We start from the raw sequence: 22,710 nt of genomic DNA, 5'->3' as shown, positions 1-22,710 counted from the left end.
TTGTTGAAAAAAAGGACATTTCACCCTGTAAAATTTTTCTGTGAAAAGAGGGACGGTCATTCGAAACATGAGAGGATGGAAATAATTGACCTGCATCTAAAACGCATTTTTGCAGGATGTTATTACTAAAACCCGCCACCAATTCCACAAATAAAGGCTATTTTCTGCTAAACATCATGTGACATGTCACGTGACCTGTCAAAAGTACCTATTCTACTTTAAATTTTTCAGGACGTTAAAACCCAACTGTGTGCTAAATCTGGTTCCATTGCTGTTTATACCTTCAGAAATATAACTAATAAATTATTTTCACCAGTAAAAGCCTTTGACCCAGGCCTTAAACCACTTGAGTATAGTCATACTATCAGGAAATACACTAGGACTTTTGTTGATATGAACATTTTTTGTTTTTTGAATTAACATTGTATCTTAGTTGTGACATTGCAAATATAGTGCTGTTGCGGTCTTATGTGGTAGACAAATGGCATTCAGTGTATAAGAATAATTTTTTCCAATACAAATTGTAACACTTTTACTGTTGGGTATTAAACCATGGATGTACAGGGATGCTCATTTCCTAGCTTGGGCTACCTGTGAAAATCAACTTTATAACTATATTTATACTCGGGTCAACTGGTGGGGCTGATTTTGGGGCGGGGGGAGTTACTCCACTATTTGGCCTATATGGGGACATGCCACTGGACAAAATAAAAATAAAATAAATGCCACTGGGCAGGGTATGGTTTTTTTGGTCATGTTGTCCTGAACAAGGTATACAGTTTTACTTGTCTCTGTCCTAAACAGAGTCAGAACTTGTCCTAAATTAATTGTCCTAAATAGGATGTGGTTACATGAGCTGTACAAGTTAAGCCTGCAAGCAGGCTCACCTTTGAGACCCACACACGAGCGATGAAGAGCGAGTCAGCTAGCGAAACTTAATTGATGGCCTTTTGAATAGTTCAAGTATAGAGATGCAATAACTGGATTTAAAAGATGCATCAAACATGATTTCTCTGATTGGAATGGCTTATAAAACAGTTTAAATTCCTGCAAAAGAAGAAAGTGTATTTTGTCTCTTGTCCTAAAGAGGGTCTTAAATAGAGGGTGTTGTCCTACACAGGTAGGGTTTTTAGAGTATTTTTTCCTCAAACAGGGTCAGGATTTCAACCCAGACAAGAGTTAAGTACGCTCCTCCCCCCAGGCCAGGGGCTAATTAGGCCTCTAGCAATAATAGACTATGCTGATTTGCTGAGAAATCTGTCAGATATCTGTCGTACACCGCCTGACATATGACTGAGAATTGAACGTGGGACTAATAAGTGCCCACCCCCACACCCTGCTGTAGAAAAAATGGAGAATTGGTTATTGTTTCTTTACTGGCTTACAATCTCCAAATTTATTGTCTGAGAGTCTATGAAAATGTTGGAATTTTACGCAACTTTTGACTGCAACGTCCATGTGAGTGCAAAGTTCTTTCAGCCGCAAAATCCCCTGCTCAAATTTTGTGGCAATAGCTGACATAGCTCTGCTCGGTGTTCAGGCTAAATGGGCTTTGAATGCTCCTGTGACAATTTAATAAGCGCCCAGCCTCGACAAATTCCAAAAATTTAATCAACGTTCAGGGCGCTTAATCGAATAAATACGGTATTTATGCTACACTTTTTTTTTATATATAGGAATGTCTAATTTTGGAGCTGAGGCTGAAGGTTCTTATATTTTGATGACTTTGATGGTGTGGGAGTTCTTTTGGAACCGTTAAAAATAGGAACTGCTGATTATTACAAACCAAGATGTGTGTCATACAATAAGAAAACCATTGTTAGTGTTGCACAAAACATGCCCTTAAGTATTTGAGTTAATTTTACTTTTTACGTTTTTTGTTACCTTTATTTTATGCTTGTCGTTCAATATACAGATTAGCAAAATAAAACGTTCTTAAAATTTTGGTTAATCTCAGCCTCAATGTTCTTATAAAAAAGGTTCTTATATAAAATAAGAGTGTAAAAATTTCGTGTTAAAATAAAGGTCTAGGATAAACTAATAAAGGCTGCTAACCCCAAGAAGGCTACTGGTCCTGACCATGTTTCTCCAAGGGACCTCTCCATAATTGGCGACCCTGTCATCCATAGTCTATTACCAATTTTTACGAAGAGTGTGAGAGATGCATCTTTCCCCTCCAGCTGGAAATTATCACGTGTCAATCCCATATTTAAGAAAGGATCACCAATAGACGTAAACAACTACAGACCTATCTCCCTTCTCAGTATCCCAGGAAAAATCTTAGAAGATATTGTGAGCGATACCTTAAACAACCATATGGATACACAAGGTTTATTATGCAACAACCAATGGGGATTTCGAAAAAATTACTCAACTGAGAGCCTTTTACTTCATCTAACAGAGACTTGGAGAAATGCACTGGACAAGGGCCTGAAAGTGGGTGTCCTTTTTATCGATTTCCGGAAAGCTATTGACACTGTGAACCATACTATCCTACAAGAAAAGCTAAAAGCCATTGGTGTATCAGGTGACCTGCTTTCCTGGCTTGATGATTACATGTCTGCACGTAAGCAGTTTGTCCAATTATCAGAATATCAGTCCGAGACCAAAACCATTACGTTTGGAGTCCCCCAAGGCTCAATATTAAGGCCCAAATTATTTTCAATCTTCGTAAACGATCTTCCTGAATCGATAACAAGTGGTAATGTCTTTATGTTTGCTGATGATACCACAATTTACACAATTAGCAAGGATATCGACAATATCACCCTGACACTGCAATCCATTTTAGACCAGGTATACACCTGGTGTCAGTCTAACAGATTAATAACCCACGAATCGAAGACGGAAGCCCTGATAATTTCAAGACAGAGCTTTATTGGTCCCTTGCGACGTTTGACTTACGGCAGTAGCACTATTGAGTACAAACAATCATCCAAATGTCTTGGGTTAACAATCGACAACAAGCTATCATGGTATGAACACATCGGGAACGTTTGTAAGTCCTTCAGTAACAAAGTCGCAGTCTTAAAACGGATAAAGTTCCTACCAAAACCAGTCTTGGAAACTATTTATTATAAAACAATCATCCCCAGTGTCCTATATGGTATTGCAGTCTGAGGATCTTGTTCTCCAGCTTTGTTAGATGATTTAGACCGAATTCATTTGAGAGCAACAAGAATTATTAATAGTCTACCGCATTACATCCATGGTGATCACATCAGGAACGCTCCATATTGGAACCCTATTGTTTCATTTTACATTAAGAGACTTTTAGTTATTACATACAATATTTACCATGGAAATAGCATCAATCCTCTAAAGGACTTACTAGTGAAACCCGAGTCTACTTATAGCTTTAGAAAATCCCTAAATTTTGAGGTGGATAGACCAAGAACAGAAGTGGGAAGATCTTCTTTTAAATATCGTGCTGCATTATCTTGGAATTTCCTTCCCGATGACATCAAGTCTTGCTCTAACCTTGATTCTTTCAAGAAAAAACTTAAGGCAAATAAGAGTCTCTTAAATTCTATCAGTTTCACTAAAGCGTCCTGCTGCGTTACTAACAAATCACTGGACTTCAAATATTTTTGATTAATTTACTTATTTATTTTTACTGTACATTGTTATTAATTCATCTATTTTACCTATCATTATTTATTCAGCTATTGTAAATAAATTTTGGATCATGTATTATGTAGGATCTTATTGTAATTTATTATCTTAGATAGTGCAGGTCCACATCAGGACTTAACGTCTTGCCAATTGATCTGTAACCTGCTTTATCAAATAAATCATGTATGTATGATAATACAAGATAATGTAACAATGCCCCCTAGCCGACAAACGAAAGCTAACCGCGAGCAAACTAGTACAAAAGCTACTGTAACTGCAAGTAAGCTTAAAAGCTAATCTCAAGCAAACCAGCGTGGAGGCTGTAAACCGTAACTAACCAGTGTGAGCTCCCGAGTGTAAGCCAACCGATGGCTGGTAGTGGCATCCATAATTAGCGGGGTAGCCGGGTGTCTGCTAGAAGAGGTTATACTGCGATTATCAGTTGAGTAAGGAAAGGCGGAAGTCTGGCGAGGAAGCTTTAGCCTTAAAATTACGGTGTTTTCACGGGCAACTTGCCTAGTTTCTATTGGTAGCAACAGCCGTGCATCGCCTGTCGCGTCGCCTACAATTTCGCGCGCATTGTTTCCTCCCCCCCCCCTCCCAGCCCTCGGAAGGGGACAAAATAGAACTCTTCCCGTTTTCAATTTGTCTATGTGTTATGGGTTAGTAATTTATGTAAGAATACGTATAATGTCCCGACAATATGGCTGTAGCTCTAGTATACCCCTGTAAACCCTTGTATACCCTTGTTATATAAGGGGATACAAGGGGATACAGGGGTTTACAGGGGTATACAAGGGTTTGCAGGAGTATACAGGGTTTACAGGGGTACACAGGGATTTACAGGGGTATACAAGGGTTGACAGGGGTATACAAGGGTAAAAAAAGGTTTACAGGGGTATACAAGGGTAAAGAAAGGTTTACAGGGGTATACAAGGGTTTACAGGAATATACTGGGGTTTACAAGGGTATATAGGGGTTTACAGGGGTGTGGAAGGGTTTACAGGGGTGTGGAAGGGTTTACAGGGGTATACAAGGGTAAACAAAGGTTTACAGGGGTATAGAAGAGTTTACAGGGGTATACTAGAGCTACAGCCACATTCTCGGGACATTATATATAGTCTTACATAAAGTAGTGACCGTGTTATGCAAGGTCATCGTTCGGTGGTTTTTTTTGCTGAGCTGGGTATTTAGCAGCTCGTTCGTTATCCTGGCAAAACACTGTCAATTTTAACTCTCTGGGCTACTTTTGCTGACGCCGTGAAATTCTAAGCCGCGTGGTGTTTGGCGGAGAATTCATACAGGACTCTTACTTTTGCATGTAAGTTAATTAATTTTGTGTTCTTCCAATTAAGCTTAAGTACTTACAATACTGTCAAAAGTAGTTGAAAGTTTTGCAGCGGAGTTGTTTAGCCCTCACTAGTTGCCGTGCATGGTTAAAGTTGAATATTTTAATCAATGTAATATGAAGCTGAAGTTTGAAATGGCAAATAACATGGAAACATTTGCTATGCAATGATGTGTATGTCATGCACGCAAGAAACCTGTTTCTGTTTACATACAGTTCTCGGCGTTTTCTGAGTTATTCATGCAATCCTTTTATGGCCCTTTTTTGCACTTATTATAAGCTTATGTAAGGTTAAGCATACATTTCGTATTGGTACCTTTTCACCGATTTCTTTACTAAAGATTCCAGTTTAATAATCGGCTGACACTAAACAATTATTGGATGAGGTTTTTGTGATATCCAGAATAATCAAGGTCGAGGTAGGGGTTATCACCCGAAGCCGAAGGCTGATGTTGATAACCCTTACTGAAACCTTGATTATTCTGGATATCATAAAAACTGAATGTAGTAATTGTTTTATACATTGAACAAAAAAAAATGGAAGTCATGCTTTTGTTTCCTCACACATGGCAAGCAACACAAAGTGTGCAAACTTGACATGATTACCCTTAGAAATCATGCATTGCAGTCATACATGACATGATTACCCATGACCTTGAGTGTCCTTGACGTGATTATTGTATAATCTGCAGCTAGATGACGTCATGGGCGCTGATTTCAAAAATTCACTATACAGTATCGATTCAGCCAATCAGAAAAGAGATAGTGATCAAGTTCAATGTTTAATAATGTGTATAACCGGCATGCCCATATTGATGAAAACCAATAATCAAATCAATATAATCGCTAACAATTAATCAATTGATATAGACATCGATGAACATCAATGATCAAGAGAGTTAAAAGTATCAATTTTCATTGGTTGTCATTGATTTCGCTAGTTTTATTTCAATAGCAGATTTGCAAGTTGTCGTCATTTGACTACAACTACCAGAATTCCTTTTGTTTTTCTTTATCATTTAAATTTTAAATTCCCAGTCGGGCTTAAACAACAATTGCGCTAATAAGCACGAGGAACAAAAAGTCAAGGATTCTGGTAGTTGTTAGTCAAATGACACCATCATGCAAATTGCCTGTTGTAGCAAAAAACGTAATGCTTAAGAGATTTGCTTTAACTTTTTTCAATCGCTGTCTCTATATCCAGCAGAGGGACAGGTTTTTCAAAATACTCTGTGTTCAGCAGTCAAAATTGTTTTTTGTTGTTGTAAATCTCAGTTCATAATTTCAAATTCTTGTTTCATACGGCTGAATACTTCACTATTTCCACCATAGTGTGAATTTTGGTGAGCCTGGCACCCGGTATATACCAGGATTTATAACGTAAACTAAATGACCAGCAGTCAAAACGTTTTTGTAGTTTAGGCTAAATAGCACTCCAGTTAGCCTAAAAAGTACTCTGGTTAGCCTGAATAGCACTCCAGTTAACCTGAATAGCTCTTCAGTTAGCCTGTTTACAGTTAGCTATCAAATGCTAAGGGTAACTCTATAAATACTTAAAAAATTAGGAAAACTGCCAGCTGGTTATGGTGGCACAGGGGTCATAAGTATCGCTCACCATGCCGTGATGTGGGGTTGATTCCTCTTGCGGTTGCCTGTCACAATGTTCTTTTTATGTTGTTGTACATAATGAAAGTCTCACTGCCAGACACTGAGTATTTCAAAATTCCTGTCCAGCTACCGGATATGTAGTCACTGGCACAGCATTTTTTAATTGTTCATGATGAAAGCAAAGGAAATTGGTAATTTTTCAATCCCATTTTGCTTTGACTGAAATTGCTGTCTTGATCATCTCATTCACGTTTTAAACTCTGTGAATGACAGTAGCATCCCACTCTTTAATAATGCGATTTAGATAATTTTACCTCGTTCTTGCCTTAATCCTTTAAAACCCTCTTTGAGCGGCAAAGTCAAGAAAACGAGCCGGATTTGTCAGAGAATCCAGTATCGAGCTTGAGTGCCAACAAAACTGCCAGTTATGCAGTCAATACAAAAGCTCTCACCATTATTTACTGACCTTACATGTAGGTTATTTTTTGTGTTAACTCTTAAATATTTAGTTATTTATTAACCGCAACATGTAACATAAACTACATTTCATTTTTTTATCGGGTCAACCGTCTGTTGTTATCCCACCCAGAGTACCTCTCCAGGCTGCCGATTGTCTTTTCCAGGATCAATGATTCTTCTGTCGTTACAGTAAATCCACACTCATGGTAACCTTTAACTACAGCTCCCTCTATCAATATGACATCCACTGTAGAGAGATCAATCTCACTCAGTTATTCTGAGAGTTATGCATGAAGCTGGCATGACACGCACACTGTCTGCTCAAGTGAAAATTGAAAGTATCCTCTTTCAATACTTACTGATTAAGATAGATGAAAATCAATATAATCGATAGCAATTACGTGGATTTGAATTGTGAGTATCGATTTTCATCGATTAATTGAGGCACTTGATCATAATCAATTGATTAAAATAGATTATATTGATTATATTGATTGCCTTCCAATGATCGATTTTTATCCATTGGGCACACAAGAAGGCAGTGGCATCCTTGGTGGAGCCTGTCTAAATTATGAACATGTATAGTGGGACTCAGTCAGTTGTTGCATGACGATTTTGTAATCGAAATTTTACTGCATGTACCTATGTACATGTCCCTAAGTTCAACAGATACTTAATTAGTGGCTGCTAGCTAACTAGCATATTAAGCATGCATTAGACTCTTAGTATTCACTGTATGTAATAGCTAGCAATTGTGAGCACTATAATTGGCATTGTGCATGGTTCATTGTTTTCTCCCAGTTAATGTCGTTGTTCCTAGCGAAAGTAAGTTAACCGTGGCGACTTGCGATTGAACCAGAGCTATTACTCAAATACAAACAACTCGTGATGGCGTTAATGGGGGAACACTGCCTTGCGTTTGGTTAGCCCATGCGACTTCCGGCGATAGCGTGACAAAACAACCTCACTTATCTCCCCAGCACTACGAGCTGAATGACAGACAGCACGTGCTGGATCGGACAAGAGTATCGGTTAGCAAGCGATGTTCAAAGGCGATGAAAAAACAACAAGCTTGGGGGAAGTCGCTGCGCAGACTTAACCGCCACTGATGCATGCAAGGCAATGCATCCCCCCAAGCCATGGAAGCCGGTGAGAAGCTAGTTCGGCGAGAAACGTTCAACAATGTTAGCCATCCTGGGAGCTACTGACTCTAATGTAGATTGAGGAGTTCTTATATAAAGCTGGTAACAGTCTGAGGACCAGCGACCCATGACTTTAATAAGCCAGTCTGGCAAGCCGGCAGCAGCGGCAACCGACGCAGCACCTATGCGGAAGCTATGGCCCTTGAGACTCTGGTAAGGAAGACCTGCGACCCTCGAACTGTCCCGTAGAAGGTGCGAAACCGCTCCCCGAGTAAGCAAATTACCTGACTGGAAGTAAAATAAGGGACCCTGTTGCGGCCGTGCTAAGAGAAAGTACTCTCGCATAGCCGAGACCGCGCAAAGGGTGGACGAAGTGCGAGCGATGGTGAGAGATTGCCCTCGCCTGTAAACATCTGTTTTTGAAGATTTTAGCTGCACCGTCATGCGCTGCGGGCATGCCAGGGTTGGATGAAAGGCTATACAATCAGTAGAAAGATCAAAAAGCGGTCTAAATTTGCGAACACTGTTGTAGGTAAATTCACTGCATCGCAGGAAGGCGAAAAAGGCTAAATTGAAGGCGGCCCATATCATGGAGAAATCCCGGGGGCTAAGCCATGATTGCAGAACAGGACGGATTGCCGAGAGAACCTGAGGGGTAACCGGTTGACGGCGAATACGCTGTTCGCCTTGGTAGCGGAGAATACCGCGTAAAACCTTGTGGAGAAGAAGCTTGCCCTTCAGAGGGTCACTGTACCCAGCAGTGATATGGAGGTTGCGAACAGCTGCTAAATAGAGTTTAATTGTGCTATGACGCACCGTTCTAGCGAGATAGGAGGCAAAATAAATAAGAGTACCCTCGGAGGCGGGTAGGACATCCCCGTCTGGACCTAGGAGACGATTCAACAGGCAGAATTGTAAAAAGCGTTTTTCCCCACAGCTGTAGGCTCGATTTGTGTTCTTGGAAAGACCCCAAGAAGCGTAGGTGAGCACTTCCTCTCTCAAAGGGTCATTAGTGAAGGCGGGATGGTACAAGGAATCTGGTCGGCGTCGGGTTCGAGGGCCCAGAAACGCTGCATCTGAAAGCGGGAGAGGGCATCAGCAATCTCATTTGAAACCCCAGGGACATGACGGGCCCGTACAAGAAAATTATGTTCCATGGATAGGAGAACAAGCTTTCTGACCAGTTCCATGATAAGGGGAGCTTTTGAATGCCCCGAATTTATGATAGATACCACTGATTCATTATCACACCAAAACTGCAGACGTTTTCCCTTGAAAAGTGGGTGCCATATAGCGCAGGCAACAACGATGGGGAAGAGTTCTTGCCACTCAATGCTTATACCCCGCTCTCGGTTCAAAAGCATATGGGGAGGCCAGTGCCCTTGGAACCACTTTCCCTGAAAATAACCGCCGAACCCCACGGAGCCCGCTGCGTCAGTGTAGAGCTCTAGGTCTGGAGTAGGGGTAGTGGTGGACTCAAGAAAAAGGGAGCGCCCGTTCCATTTGGAGAGGAAAACTTTCCACATATCGAGGTCCCTAAAGAACTCCCTGTTAAGCCTGATGTGATGAAAACGACTAGGGACACCCTTAGTTAAATTAATGGCGCGTTGAAGGAAAGTCCTGCCGGGAACTACCACTTTACATGCAAACTGGAGAGTACCAATGAGTGATTGTAACTCAACCAGGCGCACGGAGCGGCATTTCTTAAAGGATGTCAGCAAGTCGTAAGTCCTGGAAAGTTTGTCCTGGGGTAAGCGGGCCTCCATGCGAATGCTATCTAAAACGATCCCCATAAATTCTATTTCTTGGGAGGGGCCTATGGTCTTGGACGCTACTACCGGGGCCCTAAGTGACATGAATACCCGTAAAAGAGTGCTGAAGCTAGTAAGACAAGCTAATCTAGAACTTTCAGCGATGAAGAAGTCGTCCAGGATGTGAATGACCCGCTGGAGACCATAGTTATGTTTTAGGATCCACTCGAGCCCATCGGAGAGCTGATTAAAAATGAACGGGGCACTGCGAAGCCCGAAGGGTAAGTACATGTCCACATAGTATTGAGATTTCCACAAAATACCCAGTAAGTTCCAGTCTTCGGGGTGGATTGGTATAAGGCGAAAGGCTGATTTAAGATCAGTCTTAGCCATAAAGGCTCCCTTTCCCAGGGACTGGAGGATATGAATTGCATCGTCTACCCGAACATAGCTCAGGGAATAGGGATCCTTGGCAATGTGGTCATTTATACTATTTCCCTGTGGGTAGGAGAGGTGATAAATAGTTCGCCAGTCATTTGAGTGTTTTTTAGGAATAACTCCCACTGGATGACACTGGAAATTTGCTAAGGGAGGGGCAGGATAGGGACCGGCTACCCGTCCTAAGTTCACTTCCTTTTGCAGGTTGGCAGAAACTACATCAGGGTGCTGCGTCGCAGATATAAGGTTGGGGGAAATCCGGGCTGAACGCGGCCCACGATAACCAATACGAGCGCCTTCTTTAAGCGTACTTAGCAAATTAAAGACAAAATTACGATCTGGGTGATCGGTTAATTCTAAATCTAAGCGACAAATGTCAATAGGTGAGGATACTAATGGTTTCTGATGACGCCTTTGCTGCTCCACTTTACTTCTTGCTTCGCTCACTGGGTCTGGGGACTCCCGCGTTCCGGGCTTGGCCACTGGATTGTTGCTGAGGGCAGTCTTGGACGGTGTGGCCGTTTGAGTAGCAGCGACGGCACACGTGCGGGTAGCTGCAGTTTCGGCGCCGGCACCCAGAGGACTTGTTGAAGTCAAAGCACACCGTCTGGGAACGACGCTGTTTTCTGTAGGGGTCAGCGGAAGGACAGAGATCTTCAGCGTGATAGGGACTCGAGCAGATACCGCAATGGGGCTTAGCTAGGCCCGAGAAGGTCACCGTCCATAACTCCAGGTCTACTTTGTCCCACTGAAGGGACAAATTGGAAGAGGCACGGCGACGAAATTGCTGGTCGTAGGAAAGCCAAGCAAGACCCTTGAATTTAGTTACCGCGCGACTAATTATCTGCTGGTACTTAATCAGCTCAAGGGCCCGTCTTGGATAGGCAGTTACAATGACCAACATGTACACCATGTAGGCCTCCAGCCACTTCTGAAAAGAGTCTATAACGGGTTTTCTTTTCCTAACCATGGTGACCGGGGAACCCAGGGGACCTGAGGACGAGTCGTCTAAGCGGAGCTGAATTTCAGGGGCCTGGGACTGATACAAGTTGTCAGGTAAGAGTAAGGCAAGATCAACGTACTCACTCCGGAGTATTTTGTCCTCCATATTACGGTCCACTGGCCTCGACAGACCCAAAGGAGACGCCATACCCGAAGCTGCGAGAGTTTGGCTGGAGGGCGTTGGGCTGAAGGCGCTGTTTGTACGAACGGCGTCCAGAGCGCTGTGTACGGACCGGGATACGATGTCCTCAATGGCAGAACGCTGCGCTGGACTGAGGGCGTCTCTTTGATCAGTAGAGTGATTAGTATGGAAGAGATCTTCCTCTGTGTCTGACTGCAGCATGTCCTCAATAGAAGACAGCGAGGCGCGGTCGGAGAGGGCGCTGTCCTCCGGAATGCTGAGACGCCGGCCTTGAGTGGCGTCGATTTCACTGGCTGTAGTGGACGGCTGTTGTGTGGATGTTTTGTTCGCCGTATGACGAGTGCGTTGAGGCCGACCAGGTCTTCGTTTAGATTGACTGGCCTTTCCCGTCGATGCTGCTTGAGCCGGGCGAGGAGTTGCACTTTGGAGCCTGTTATGGGCAAATTCAGCGATTGAAGACGGAGTTTGAGGACCTCGCTGGATAGCTTCGATAGGTCCTCACTTCTGGTAGCGACCCGAGCAGTATTCGACGAGCGGCGAGAGCGAGCCATGGAAGGTTTACGAAAATTAAACGATAGATTTACAATAAGTAATAGCTACGTTGCTTAGACGAACTCAGAATGGACTCCGAACAGTTTTCCGAGCTTTTATACGGAGACGTTCGTCTGCTTGTAAGCCAGTAGAAAAGGCTGTACTACCGAACAGCTTACCCTAACACGTGTAACATCTTAAACATGAATAGTGCTTTAATGCTTTGCACCAATGCTATGGTACGTTATAACGTTCAGAAGATAACAAAGCTACAATGTTTTAGGTTTGGCTACAATAACGCTTACAGTTTGTTGACCTTTGGAATATAACTGCTCAATAGCTCTATAGAAAGTGATGCCGCCATGAACGGCTCATTCAGAACGTACGTCACGCTCCATTAACTATATTTTACTGGCGTGACAGTAAAATCTCATTTAATAATAAAGCTTAAGGTGATTCCTTAGTATTATATTGCGCATCCCTACTGTGCATGATTTTCACATCATTAGCACGCACATGTGACCGTGTGTGAGTACAAAATGTGAGAGATTTCCCTCAAGCTAAGCTCGACAGTGAAATAAATGCTCATTTTCTCTTAAATGAGCATGGTGACCCCCACGTTTTGATGCATGAATTTAAATTACACGAGGCTATCTACAATATTTCTCGATTTAAAAATATTTTGATTTTAATGCTATAAAGAACTTGTCTTTACATAGAGCTGGGTATGTGCATACGCAGAGAATTCTTAAGTTTGTAGTATAATTGCAACTCCTGTTTAACTAACATGATTTAAAATGTAAGTTCAGGGTCTATTTTGCTGAACTACTCTATTAAATTAATCCAATAAGGGCTTTTCTTAGAATTTCTAGTGCCCCTTTCTGTTAGCTAAGGTTAAGTATCGAGAACTTCGTCAGTCGCAAAGTTGCTATAAAGGCCATCCATGTTGTGCAGAAAACAAGGATGGTGACCCCTATTTTTTATTGCATTTTCGTGATATATATAACATGATTACCAACTGGATGAAGTTTGAGAATTTTTTTAATACTCCTTCTTTTTAAGTGGAATCACTTTAATTAAGACTGCATAGTACTGAGATTGAGATGGAATATGTTAACAACACTTAGTTACACTATTTGTTACATCATTCTGTTTTGCATCATTTCTGTGTTATTATTTTTTGTTTCTGATTGATATTAATAGGTTTTAATTTTTTTATATGCTATATACTGCTGTATATTTTTACGAGTTGTGCCGTATTTTGACAAGCCCATAGGGCGAGTCAAAATACAAACAACAAGTACAATTATAAAGTGATACTACACACCAAAACATGTAATAAGAGATTTATTATCCAACTGCTTTATTCAATAAATTTATCACTGCTAGAGGGAAAGTGTGACAGTTTTGCATGCACGTGCTGACCTGTCCGGCAAACAGGTTTTCTACTGTACAAATAACTGTGCAATAGCGCTGTATATTTGTACTGTTATTTGGATGGTATTTGCTGCAGTTGGATAATAATTTGTGATAACCGTGTTTTTTTTTATCATTCGATCACCAAGTTTGTATTCATATTTAAATCACTCTCTGACAGTTCAGGAAAGCAATTTTTCATTTTTCACCCGAGAGCATTGCTACAATAATAATACTATGCATGAGCAGAATATTATTTGCAGCAAAGCACATTCACACTGTAGATGGTACTACACATGAGCGGTCCATTATTTGAAGGCAGTTATTTGCAGGTCACATGGAGGGCTCTTGGTCAATGAAAAGAAAGAAAGAAATATATCAAATGATGATAGGATTTGGCTGCCATCGGCAATTCTGTTAACTAGTTGTACTGAAAATATGATATCCAGACAGATTGTTTCGTGGTCAAATTGCTCCACAGCATACATGTAGTCAGATCATTCTGCAAAAAAAATCGGATCATTCCACAATATTTAATAGTCCGTTTATTCCACCTATAAAAAAGTTACATAAAAGATCCTTAAAATAGTCAATAGAATTGCTCTAAGAGTGAGAGTAAAATGTACCATTAGTTCCGAGAAATGCTCACATCATTGATTGATCAGAATCATGGTACACTGTTTTCAGGATCAATAGACAAGAGTGAAATAATCTACCCAGGTCACACATGTACTAGACTCTGAACCTGAAGTTTGTTCTTGTGTGTGCAATTATTTTCAATAAATTCTACTTATGTTGCAAAACAATACAAACAAGTATGCTGTGGAGCAAGTACACTGGGCGGGTTGAATAAGGTGCAGTTTCCATAGGGAAAATAGCATTTTGCTAGTATACTTTCAAACTGGGACAATCACATGATGACATAAGTTCAAAATACCGTCAAGGTAAAAGGTAGTGCATTTTTATTTACTAGCTCCTTCAAATAAACATCAAACTGGATGGTTTTCATTACATTTTCATTGAGTAGGAATGTTTTTTTGGCTTTTTATAAGTGGATCAATATGACTGTACTGTGGAATGATCTGACTTGGAATGCTTGACCATGGAACAATTTGTCATTTTGGCTGTAATTTGAATGTGCACAATGCCGTGCTGATGAGCTGGTGTAAACCTGCAGCATGTTACCAAGCCACATCTAATCCTTGATCAAGCAGGTGGCACAAGTTTTTAAACCAGTTACAAAACATAATAATTTAAGGCAAGAGCAAAGCAGTTACAGGTTACTCTCAATGCTAAAAAATGGTTCTAATAAAAGCATGCATTCTGCTTACCCATATGTTATTAATTTGGATTTTCAGATGTGTTAAAAATCAGTTTGTACAATAAAAGAAAAATGGAGCATGGAGAGAGTGGAAGTAAACTTCCAGATTCTGTGGACTCATCTCTTTTTACTACCAATTCCAGTGGAGAAGAAGGTGAAGTTAGGAGAGGATATTATTCTCTTCCTACACATCGCTTTACAACTGTTGTCCAGGTGGTGTTACTGTTTGACTTGGTATCTTCTCTATCACTCTGGCTTTGTGGTGGAGACAACAACTATATGGAGGGCAGTGTTAAGCATTTCAAAATAAGAGACTCTGTGTTTGACTTAGCAGCAATAGCATTTGTGAAATCCAGCATTCTCTTTTTTGTTTATCCCTGGCTTGAACATTTGTCAATGAAGCAAATTGACCATCCATATGACAAAGGACTGGCATCCAGGAAATGTTCTTGTCACTTCCTTGTAATATTTCTGAGTGTTGGGTCTCTGGCTTATAGCACTACTAAAGGTGTTCTTATCTACAAAGTAAGATCAGAGAAGGAGCATAAACTCCACCCAACCTATTACGCTCTGGTGATAAGCTCTCTTGTATTTTCATTGCTGGAGTCTGTGTTTTCACTGAGTAGCTTTGTTGCCATGAGAAGATTGAAAGTGCTACGGATTCTTCACACTCCTAATGATGCTGATTCCAACAAGAAGCGAAAGGTGAATTTGAGGAGGTTGATGACTCTAGCCAAACCAGTAAGTTCTGCTGTTTTTTTACTCCCTTCATTTGGAAGATTTACTTCAGTGGAGAGCAAATATTTTATTGATCATTAAAAAATAGACTAATGAAAATTGATATGCACGCTGATTGGTTTAAAATCTTGTTTCTGTAACTCGCTAGAAATACAGAACTAGCTCAAGCTGTTGATGTAATGATGGTGTGAGCAAACATTATTTACATTTTGATGATCAAAGTAATCAACTTGGTCTCTTTTTTTATCATGGAATTTTCGAAAAGAAATAGAAAACATGTTCTCTGTTTCTGTCGAGTTTTTGTGTAAATCTACTATCGATCTATCACAAATGCCATTCTCTGATTGGCTACCCCAATCACTATCTATTCTGTGGTAGATAGTGAGTAGTGTAGCAGTGTGTCCTTGTTAACAAAATGAAGGCTGCTTCTTGGCATTTGTAAAGTATCTGTGAAGAGGATTTAGATGAAGTTTTGAGCAACTAGTAGATTTATACTAAAACAACTTCATTATTCGCTCTCGATTTCTATGCGTGGTAGTTGACTGGGGCTGTGCCCTTGTCAACTATCCCGCAATAAAAATCTTGAGCTCATAATTTAATTCCTTAATGGAAACACGTGTGGAAGTTTGGGAGAACTTGAAAAAGGTGTGGAAATACTCGCCTGTTGGCTTGTGTTCCCACAACATTTCTTGTTCTCCTAAACTTCCACTTGTGCTTCTATTTGTTAGATTATGTGCTCAAGATTTCTATCGCGTGATAGTCGACGAGGGTGCAGCACAAGTCAACTATTGCACATAGAAATCGAGAGCGAATAATCTAATTGTTTTATTATAAATCTACCAGTAGTTCAAAACTTAATCTAAGTCCTCTTCAAAGACACTTCGAAAACACAAAGGAGCGGCCCCCAGTGCACGCTGCTACACTACTCACTATCTATAACAGAATAGAAAGCAAGTAGCGTAGCCAATCAGAGAACGGCATTAATAATAGAACGCTAGCAGATTTATACTAAAACTTGATAGAAACCCGGTACAAGTTTTCTATTTCTTAAATAACAATTACATTACACTGTACAGATGAGCCCTGGAAGATTTCTATTTTGTGAAGTAGGTAGTAATTAAGCCTGAATTCAGAGGTCTGATTTTGCCTTTGTTTGACACTGCAAAGTGATGTCTGTAAATCAACATCCCTAACATTATAATTTTATTTCAGTATCCTCCTGTTCTCACTTTAAATGTCACCTATAATAAATTACATGGTTATGAATTAAACTGTGGTGAGTAGGCACAGTTTGTGGCATTTGAGCTACATTGTATTGTCTTGGTTTTCCTTATTTATGTACTATTGAGCATCTGAGTCATTATTTTTTTCTGAAGGGCACTTATATGCTGTGTTATTATTGACCCATTGATAGATTGAAATTCATTTTTACTTCCTGTAGTTGAACTAGAGTGAATCTCCTTGACTAGCTGCTCTTTTTTTTTTTTTTTTACTAAAATTTGATTCCTTTGTCAAATCTCAGGAGCTTTTGGTTATATCTGTGGCATCCTTAGCTCTTCTGGCCTCAAGTGGAGCTCAAATTGCTGCTCCCTATTTTTTTGGGAAAGTGATCCAAGCTTCAATGGAAAAAGGCATGAGTAAGTGATATAGACATTTTAGCCATAGAAAAGTATTTGATATTTGACTGAATAGAGGGGTGGCTATAGTGATTAAAGGGAGGTCATCCGTAGTTTATTTATAGTGGTATGGGTCAGAGGTGGTTGTCAATCTCGCTACTTCTGGAGGGAGGTCACTACTCTATGGTTGTTATTTTTGGAATTTTACTGTATTCAGACGTCTATATGTTTACATATTTTAGTGGCAAAATGGTTTCTTCTTAATATCCAATGTTACAAAAGTACAGTGTGTTATTGTTTTTCTCACTTCAATTAAGCCCATCAGTGTCAGAAAATGACTCATTGTTACAAAGAAATGTATCAAATTTTGAAAGCACAAGTTAGAATATAATTGCACTGTTGATCATTAGATACAGAAGCAAAATGAAGCCACTTGTACATGTTATGTACCTTTTCTTTGCTCCGACAGAAGGCTAATGCCTGCTAATGTCCTTCAAATCCTCTAGTTGGAGGATAGCCTAAGCGGTATTGATTTGTTTGCTATATTTGCACTTTAACGTGAAAATTTGCAGTTAATGCATGCGTTTATCAGATGATCAGTACATGGCATTTCATTTCACCCCCAAAATGAAACTCTCAGCAGTATTCATAAATATGGCTGAAACATTTTTCTTTTTTTAAGAGCATCTTAATGAGACAATTGCGATCCTTGCCCTTGTCTACCTTGGAGGTGCATTAGCAGCACTGTTAAGGGCATGGCTCTTTACTCTTTCTGGACAGCGGCTTGTGGCTAGGATTAGAAAGCAGGTAAGTAGTTGTGGTTTGCAGTTATGGTTGGTTTTTAACTTGTAAAATATTTAATATGTTTTCCAAGTTGTAGTGGTGGGATGATTTCATGCCATCACTCCTTCACTTCCTGTTAGACATTTGGAACCCCGGGGGGGGGGGGGGAGGGTGGGGAGAGGGGACTCCAATATGAGAAGGTCAGGGATCCTTGTCAGAAAATTTGAATTTAATTCCTAAAGAAGACTAATGTGGGCATTTCTAATGCTTCATTAGACCCTAATAGAAAGCACTTAAAATGAAATAGGTTCGATTATTAACCACACAAGTCATATACATGTATGTATAAGAGGTGATGCTGGTAAGACAGTGTTTTATATTTTAAAATGTAAAGCGCTTATGAATATTTTATATAATTAGCGCTATATAAATTTGATTATTATTATTATTATTTTGGCTGTGCAATGCACTGCTGTAACAGCAAGTAAAGAATGCCTGCTGGCCATGTTCATGTGCCACCTCGACTGTCACAAAATGCATATTACATGTAATTAACATATGTGCAAATTATATGTTGTTTTCAATTTTGTTTGGAATTTTGTAAACCAGTTTGATTTCTTTTTTTTCAATTTTTGAGTTATTTTTTTGCAAAAAAACATACCTCTTAGTTGGCACGTCGGGTTATGTTATGGATGGGTCAATGGATGAGTGAGTGAGTGAGTGAGTGAGTGAGAGATGTATTTATGTCACACCAATCAGATTGGATCTACTGTAAACAGCCAATCAAATTTCTTGATGTGAAGGTAAATGGTATGTGAGAAGATTTGATCCCGATACAGTTCAGAACGGCCATATTTATTCTTCTTTAAAAGAGGAGGAAGTATTCATATATTGGGTTTACTTCAACATTTTCTGTGGGTTAGGCTGAGGATTTTGTGGGCAGGTTTGATAATCATTTGCAACTGGATAATCAGTCAAAGAAACATAGTGTCTGGCATATAACTACGAGCATGCGATGAAGGTGAGCTTTTCCTATTAGATAAGCTTTTTAATTGAGTCTCAGCTGCTCTACTACTAGGTGTAAGGTGTGAAACAAGTTAATGTGGTTTCTATGATAGGATCAATTGTATTTTAGGGGGCGGATTGCACTACTGGGAATGTGAAGAGGTTGTGACCAGGTTTAAATCGTTTGTGTGTTGTATTGAAACCTAAATATTACTGCAGAGTTCATAAAGAGTGTTCTGGGCGTGTCATTAACTTCAGCATCCATTGATAAGTTTTGATGTCAAAAGCGAAGAGACTACGATTAATTTCATCTAGAGAACAAAAAGATATTATTCTGTGACAATTTTACAATTATAATGGTTCTTGTTTACTGCTGGAATGAGAAGATACGTTTTAATGAAACTAAACTTTTCTCTTCAATGTTATCAGGGTTTTCGCTTATTCACATTAATAACCAACATGAATTGTAGTTGAAGAAAAAGGAAATTTTGAGGTATATGAAGTCTGGGGCATTTTATTGTATTAAACACAAGGACTTTGGTAATTGAAAAATAAAGCAGACTGACATGTATGTTGCCAGTTTGTGATTTTTAGTCCAGTTTGGAGCAGAGTATGACAGTTACATACATACATTGGATTGTTTTAGAGTGCATAATGTTCAGTGTAATTGGTGGCTAGTTATGACCAAGATGAGCCTGAGTTTTGAAACAGTTCATGAGTTAGTAGTATGCAAATGCCACGAGATATTTTTATTTTTAGTTACAAAGGTAACATGATACTTTTGTTTTTCACAAAGAGTAAATTCAATTAGAGGTCACGAATCGTCACTTCTAGTTCTTAGGACATGTTTTAGAAAAGACGAGACTATTTAGTTTTGAAACAGTTCTAGCGTTTACAATAGTAAGTGCAGGTAACGATTGTTTTGTTCTTGTTGCATGCAAATATAATGAGAGTTTTTTTTAGTTACAAAGGGTAATTTGACACTCTTGTTTTTCACAAAGGAGTGAATTCAATTAGAGCTGACGAATCATCACCACTTGTTCCCACAAGATGTTTGCTAACCATTAGAAATCATGGTAACTTAACACTTTTGTTTTTTTTTATATTGGAGTAAATTCAATTAGAGCTGACAAGTTATCGGCTATTGTTCCCAGGATATTAAACAAAAAAGAAGCTTTCATTTCTGGACAGCCTTTACGTCTCTGCAGTAGCAGTTTAATATTTTCATTTGATGGGCACTTTATAACATTCTTTTCAGTCCGATATTCTTAAAGGTAAAAAGTATGAAAACTGTTCAGATGTTCTTTGAAGACTGCGTGGCACCAAGTTGAAGTGCAATTTAATTAAATCAGACATTCAACGTGTCAGGTTTTTTTCTCTTTCTTTCAATTTTCGGTGAAGTAGTGTTGTTGTGTTGTGTTGTGTAAAAAGGGTAAACTTATGACTCATATAAAATGCAAAAAGTTCTCTTAACTTGAGTATTTTTGAGCAAAAATTCCTCTTGGGGGTTGGAGGGGTTATGTGATTGGTGAGTGAGGGAGTTATACATGTGTGCCTGTTACAAAATAAGATGGTATCTACATTAATCTGGAGACGTGTCAGATTACTGTAGTTTGTTCAGTCAAACATTTTATGGCTTACTATTAAGTTATCTTACCATTACCGATGTAACATCGTACGTTCATCATAAATTCCCAGTTTCTTTCTTGCTGTATATCGCAACCAAAAAACTTGTCAAATTAACCAAATCATTACTGTAAACAGTTCCATGAATCCAAGACTTTAAAATTTAAAACATTGTAATGAGAAGAGGGTCAATAACACACTGAATATAATTATTATATTATATTATATTATTATTATTATATTATATCCATAACAGCAGTATACTGCTGTGAACTGTTGGAACTAAACTCTCAGGCAGTACCTGTTTCAATCATACAAATGAAGATTGTTGATCATAAAGCTATTTTTCTCTTATCCAGCTGTTTAATGCCATCATGCGACAAGAAGTGGCATTTTTTGACAATAACCGGTAAGACCCAGCCTTTGTTAGAAAATGCAGCAAATGATGTGGCAGTATTGTGTAATGTTACATTGTTGAGTAGCCATAGATGAACAGCCTCTATTAGTGTTGTTAAATATTAACTGTGAAATTCCTTGGGCTAAGATTGAAATAACTGTCAATCCTCAGGAAGAGCCTGCATGTACATATAAGCTCAACCAAGTTTCTATGTGGAAGGGGGTGAAGAGATGGAGAACTAGCAAAGTATTTCTCAGGGTTTGAATATCTCTCAAATATCAAGGCAAAATGATGATTGGTGAAGATTTTTTCAAAAACGATGTTTTTGGTTGCATTATATTTTTGGGATGTTTCTGTTTTCTCGAAAAGTTCCACTGACATTGACTGCTAGAAGCGTGTCACAATGACTCCAGAGACTGGGTCTCATTAAAATCACTGTAAGTTCCTGAAAAATGGAGACAAGGTTTTGTCCCTAATGTCCCAGGGGTTTCATTAAGGGCCAGGTACCAGGCAAATTGATGGGCTGTGATGGTCATTTTAATTGCCACCTGGTTTGACCATCTCTACAGGAAAGTTTTTCTTATTGAGAAGTTTAGTTCAAAACATTTTGCCTGCCGATGGAAACCAGTTTCCCTCCTGCTGAAAATGTTAATGAACCTCTGCCATTCTGTGCTGATTGGCAAATGTCTTACAGACAGCATTAATCAGCAGGAGGTTTGACTGGCAGTATTCAAAAGACCAGGACATTCTTGCACATTTATGTTTTCTCCACCTACAAACCCTGCTTCTCTAATCTGCAAGCAGGCTAGAGAATTTATTGTGTTTGAAGTTTCTATGACCTCAGATTTGCATTCATGTGTCAGCTGTTTGTAATCGTAAAACTGCCTAAAAAAATGTGATGTACTAAAAGGAAGTTGAAAAAAAACATAATTACGCACTTTATTTAGATGAAACAGCATATTTTTAATTTAATGTTGTTTGCTTGTTGCTTGCCCTTGTTAGAACTGGAGAGCTTATCAACAGGCTGTCATCAGATACACAAGTTATTCAAAATGCATTAACAGTAAGTTTCTTTAAAATATACCACTTGGTTGGGGGAATTTATTTGATATTTTTGCCTTTGCATTTAAGTCACTACCCTTTCATTATGCTAAACTACCATGGTACCATGGAGAGTAATCTCTTAACAGTTTGTTATAATTATAGTGTACAAAACTAAAAAGGAGCATGAATTATGGCTGCAATAGTTCACTAACTGTAACGAGTAAAAATAGAACTGTAACCAGGATAAGACATATTGGAATAAGAACGTTCTCTGGTTAAAAATATATTAAAAACATAAGCTTTCGGCTATCAGTCTATAGCCTTTAATGAATGAAAAATGTGGCGCGCAAGCGAAAATATATACGAATGGGGTGCGAAAAATTGAGAATAAAAACAAGCGTGAAAAAAGCAAGAAGATAAAAATGTAAATGAGGCCTGATTACAATAAAATAGAGTATTGCCTAGGCAACGGTTTTAAGTTGTTATCCACGTCGACAGTTTTTGCTGTGTGCCAAGATTCTAGTGTTTTTCGAACGCGGTAATTGCCTTTGTCAATGACACAAGCATTGTCGAAATCAATGGAGTGATTGTTTTGCCACGCATGGTTGGCAACATTAGAGCCATTTGAATAGTTCTTCAGGTTTCGTTGATGTTCCTTTTTTTGGGTTTGGAAGCATCTTCCGGTTTCTCCTATGTAATTCCAAGGGCAGTCTTTACATGGAATTTTG

General features: G+C 39.3%; 3 protein-coding genes across 4 annotated transcripts in view; 1 reads left to right on the top strand and 2 right to left on the bottom strand.

Annotated features, from left to right (window-relative positions):
• The first annotated feature begins 4,730 nt into the window (after positions 1-4,730).
• The window catches only part of LOC110046421 (uncharacterized), a 34,657-nt gene continuing 16,677 nt past the window's right edge, over positions 4,731-22,710 (top strand). For both annotated transcript variants that reach the window (XR_016204082.1, XM_089279209.1), the window contains exons 1-6: positions 4,731-4,936; positions 14,811-15,514; positions 17,034-17,148; positions 17,810-17,934; positions 20,901-20,950; positions 21,941-22,001. Coding sequence is in view for 1 of the 2 variants with exons in the window: in XM_089279209.1 (XP_089135335.1) it covers positions 14,846-15,514; positions 17,034-17,148; positions 17,810-17,934; positions 20,901-20,950; positions 21,941-22,001 (1,020 nt within the window). In the remaining variant the exon portion in view is untranslated. The remainder of the gene's footprint in view (positions 4,937-14,810; positions 15,515-17,033; positions 17,149-17,809; positions 17,935-20,900; positions 20,951-21,940; positions 22,002-22,710) is intronic.
• LOC149096725 (uncharacterized) lies at positions 7,920-10,316 on the bottom strand. The gene is made up of 2 exons (XM_089279778.1): positions 9,515-10,316; positions 7,920-9,269 (listed from the first exon to the last, which is right to left on the bottom strand). The coding sequence occupies exons 1-2, from the start codon at positions 10,314-10,316 to the stop codon at positions 8,188-8,190; spliced, it is 1,884 nt and encodes a 627-aa protein (XP_089135904.1). The 3' UTR covers positions 7,920-8,187.
• Positions 9,233-12,825, bottom strand: LOC149096724 (uncharacterized). The gene is made up of 2 exons (XM_089279777.1): positions 12,752-12,825; positions 9,233-11,935 (listed from the first exon to the last, which is right to left on the bottom strand). Exons 1-2 carry the CDS (start codon positions 12,823-12,825, stop codon positions 10,789-10,791), a joined length of 1,221 nt encoding a protein of 406 aa, XP_089135903.1. The 3' UTR covers positions 9,233-10,788.

This window comes from Orbicella faveolata, unplaced genomic scaffold (genome assembly GCF_042242905.1).
Source record: "Orbicella faveolata isolate gen_17 unplaced genomic scaffold, um_ofav_v1 contig_47, whole genome shotgun sequence".
NCBI classification, from domain to species: domain Eukaryota; kingdom Metazoa; phylum Cnidaria; class Anthozoa; order Scleractinia; family Merulinidae; genus Orbicella; species Orbicella faveolata.
The sequence above is the reverse complement of the archived record's forward strand: the minus strand, read 5'-3'. Positions and strand labels throughout refer to the sequence as shown.

Coding starts and splice junctions, on each gene's coding strand:
- LOC149096725 (XM_089279778.1), bottom strand. CDS start 10,316: ATGGCTAAGACTGATCTTAAATCAGCCTTTCGCCTTATACCAATCCAC. Junction 9,270..9,514: donor GCTTTTGAACCGAGAGCGGG/GTATAAGCATTG, acceptor AATGAGATTGCT/GATGCCCTCTCCCGCTTTCA.
- LOC149096724 (XM_089279777.1), bottom strand. CDS start 12,825: ATGTTAGTTAAACAGGAGTTGCAATTATACTACAAACTTAAGAATTCT. Junction 11,936..12,751: donor ATGCACATACCCAGCTCTAT/GTAAAGACAAGT, acceptor TGCCCATAACAG/GCTCCAAAGTGCAACTCCTC.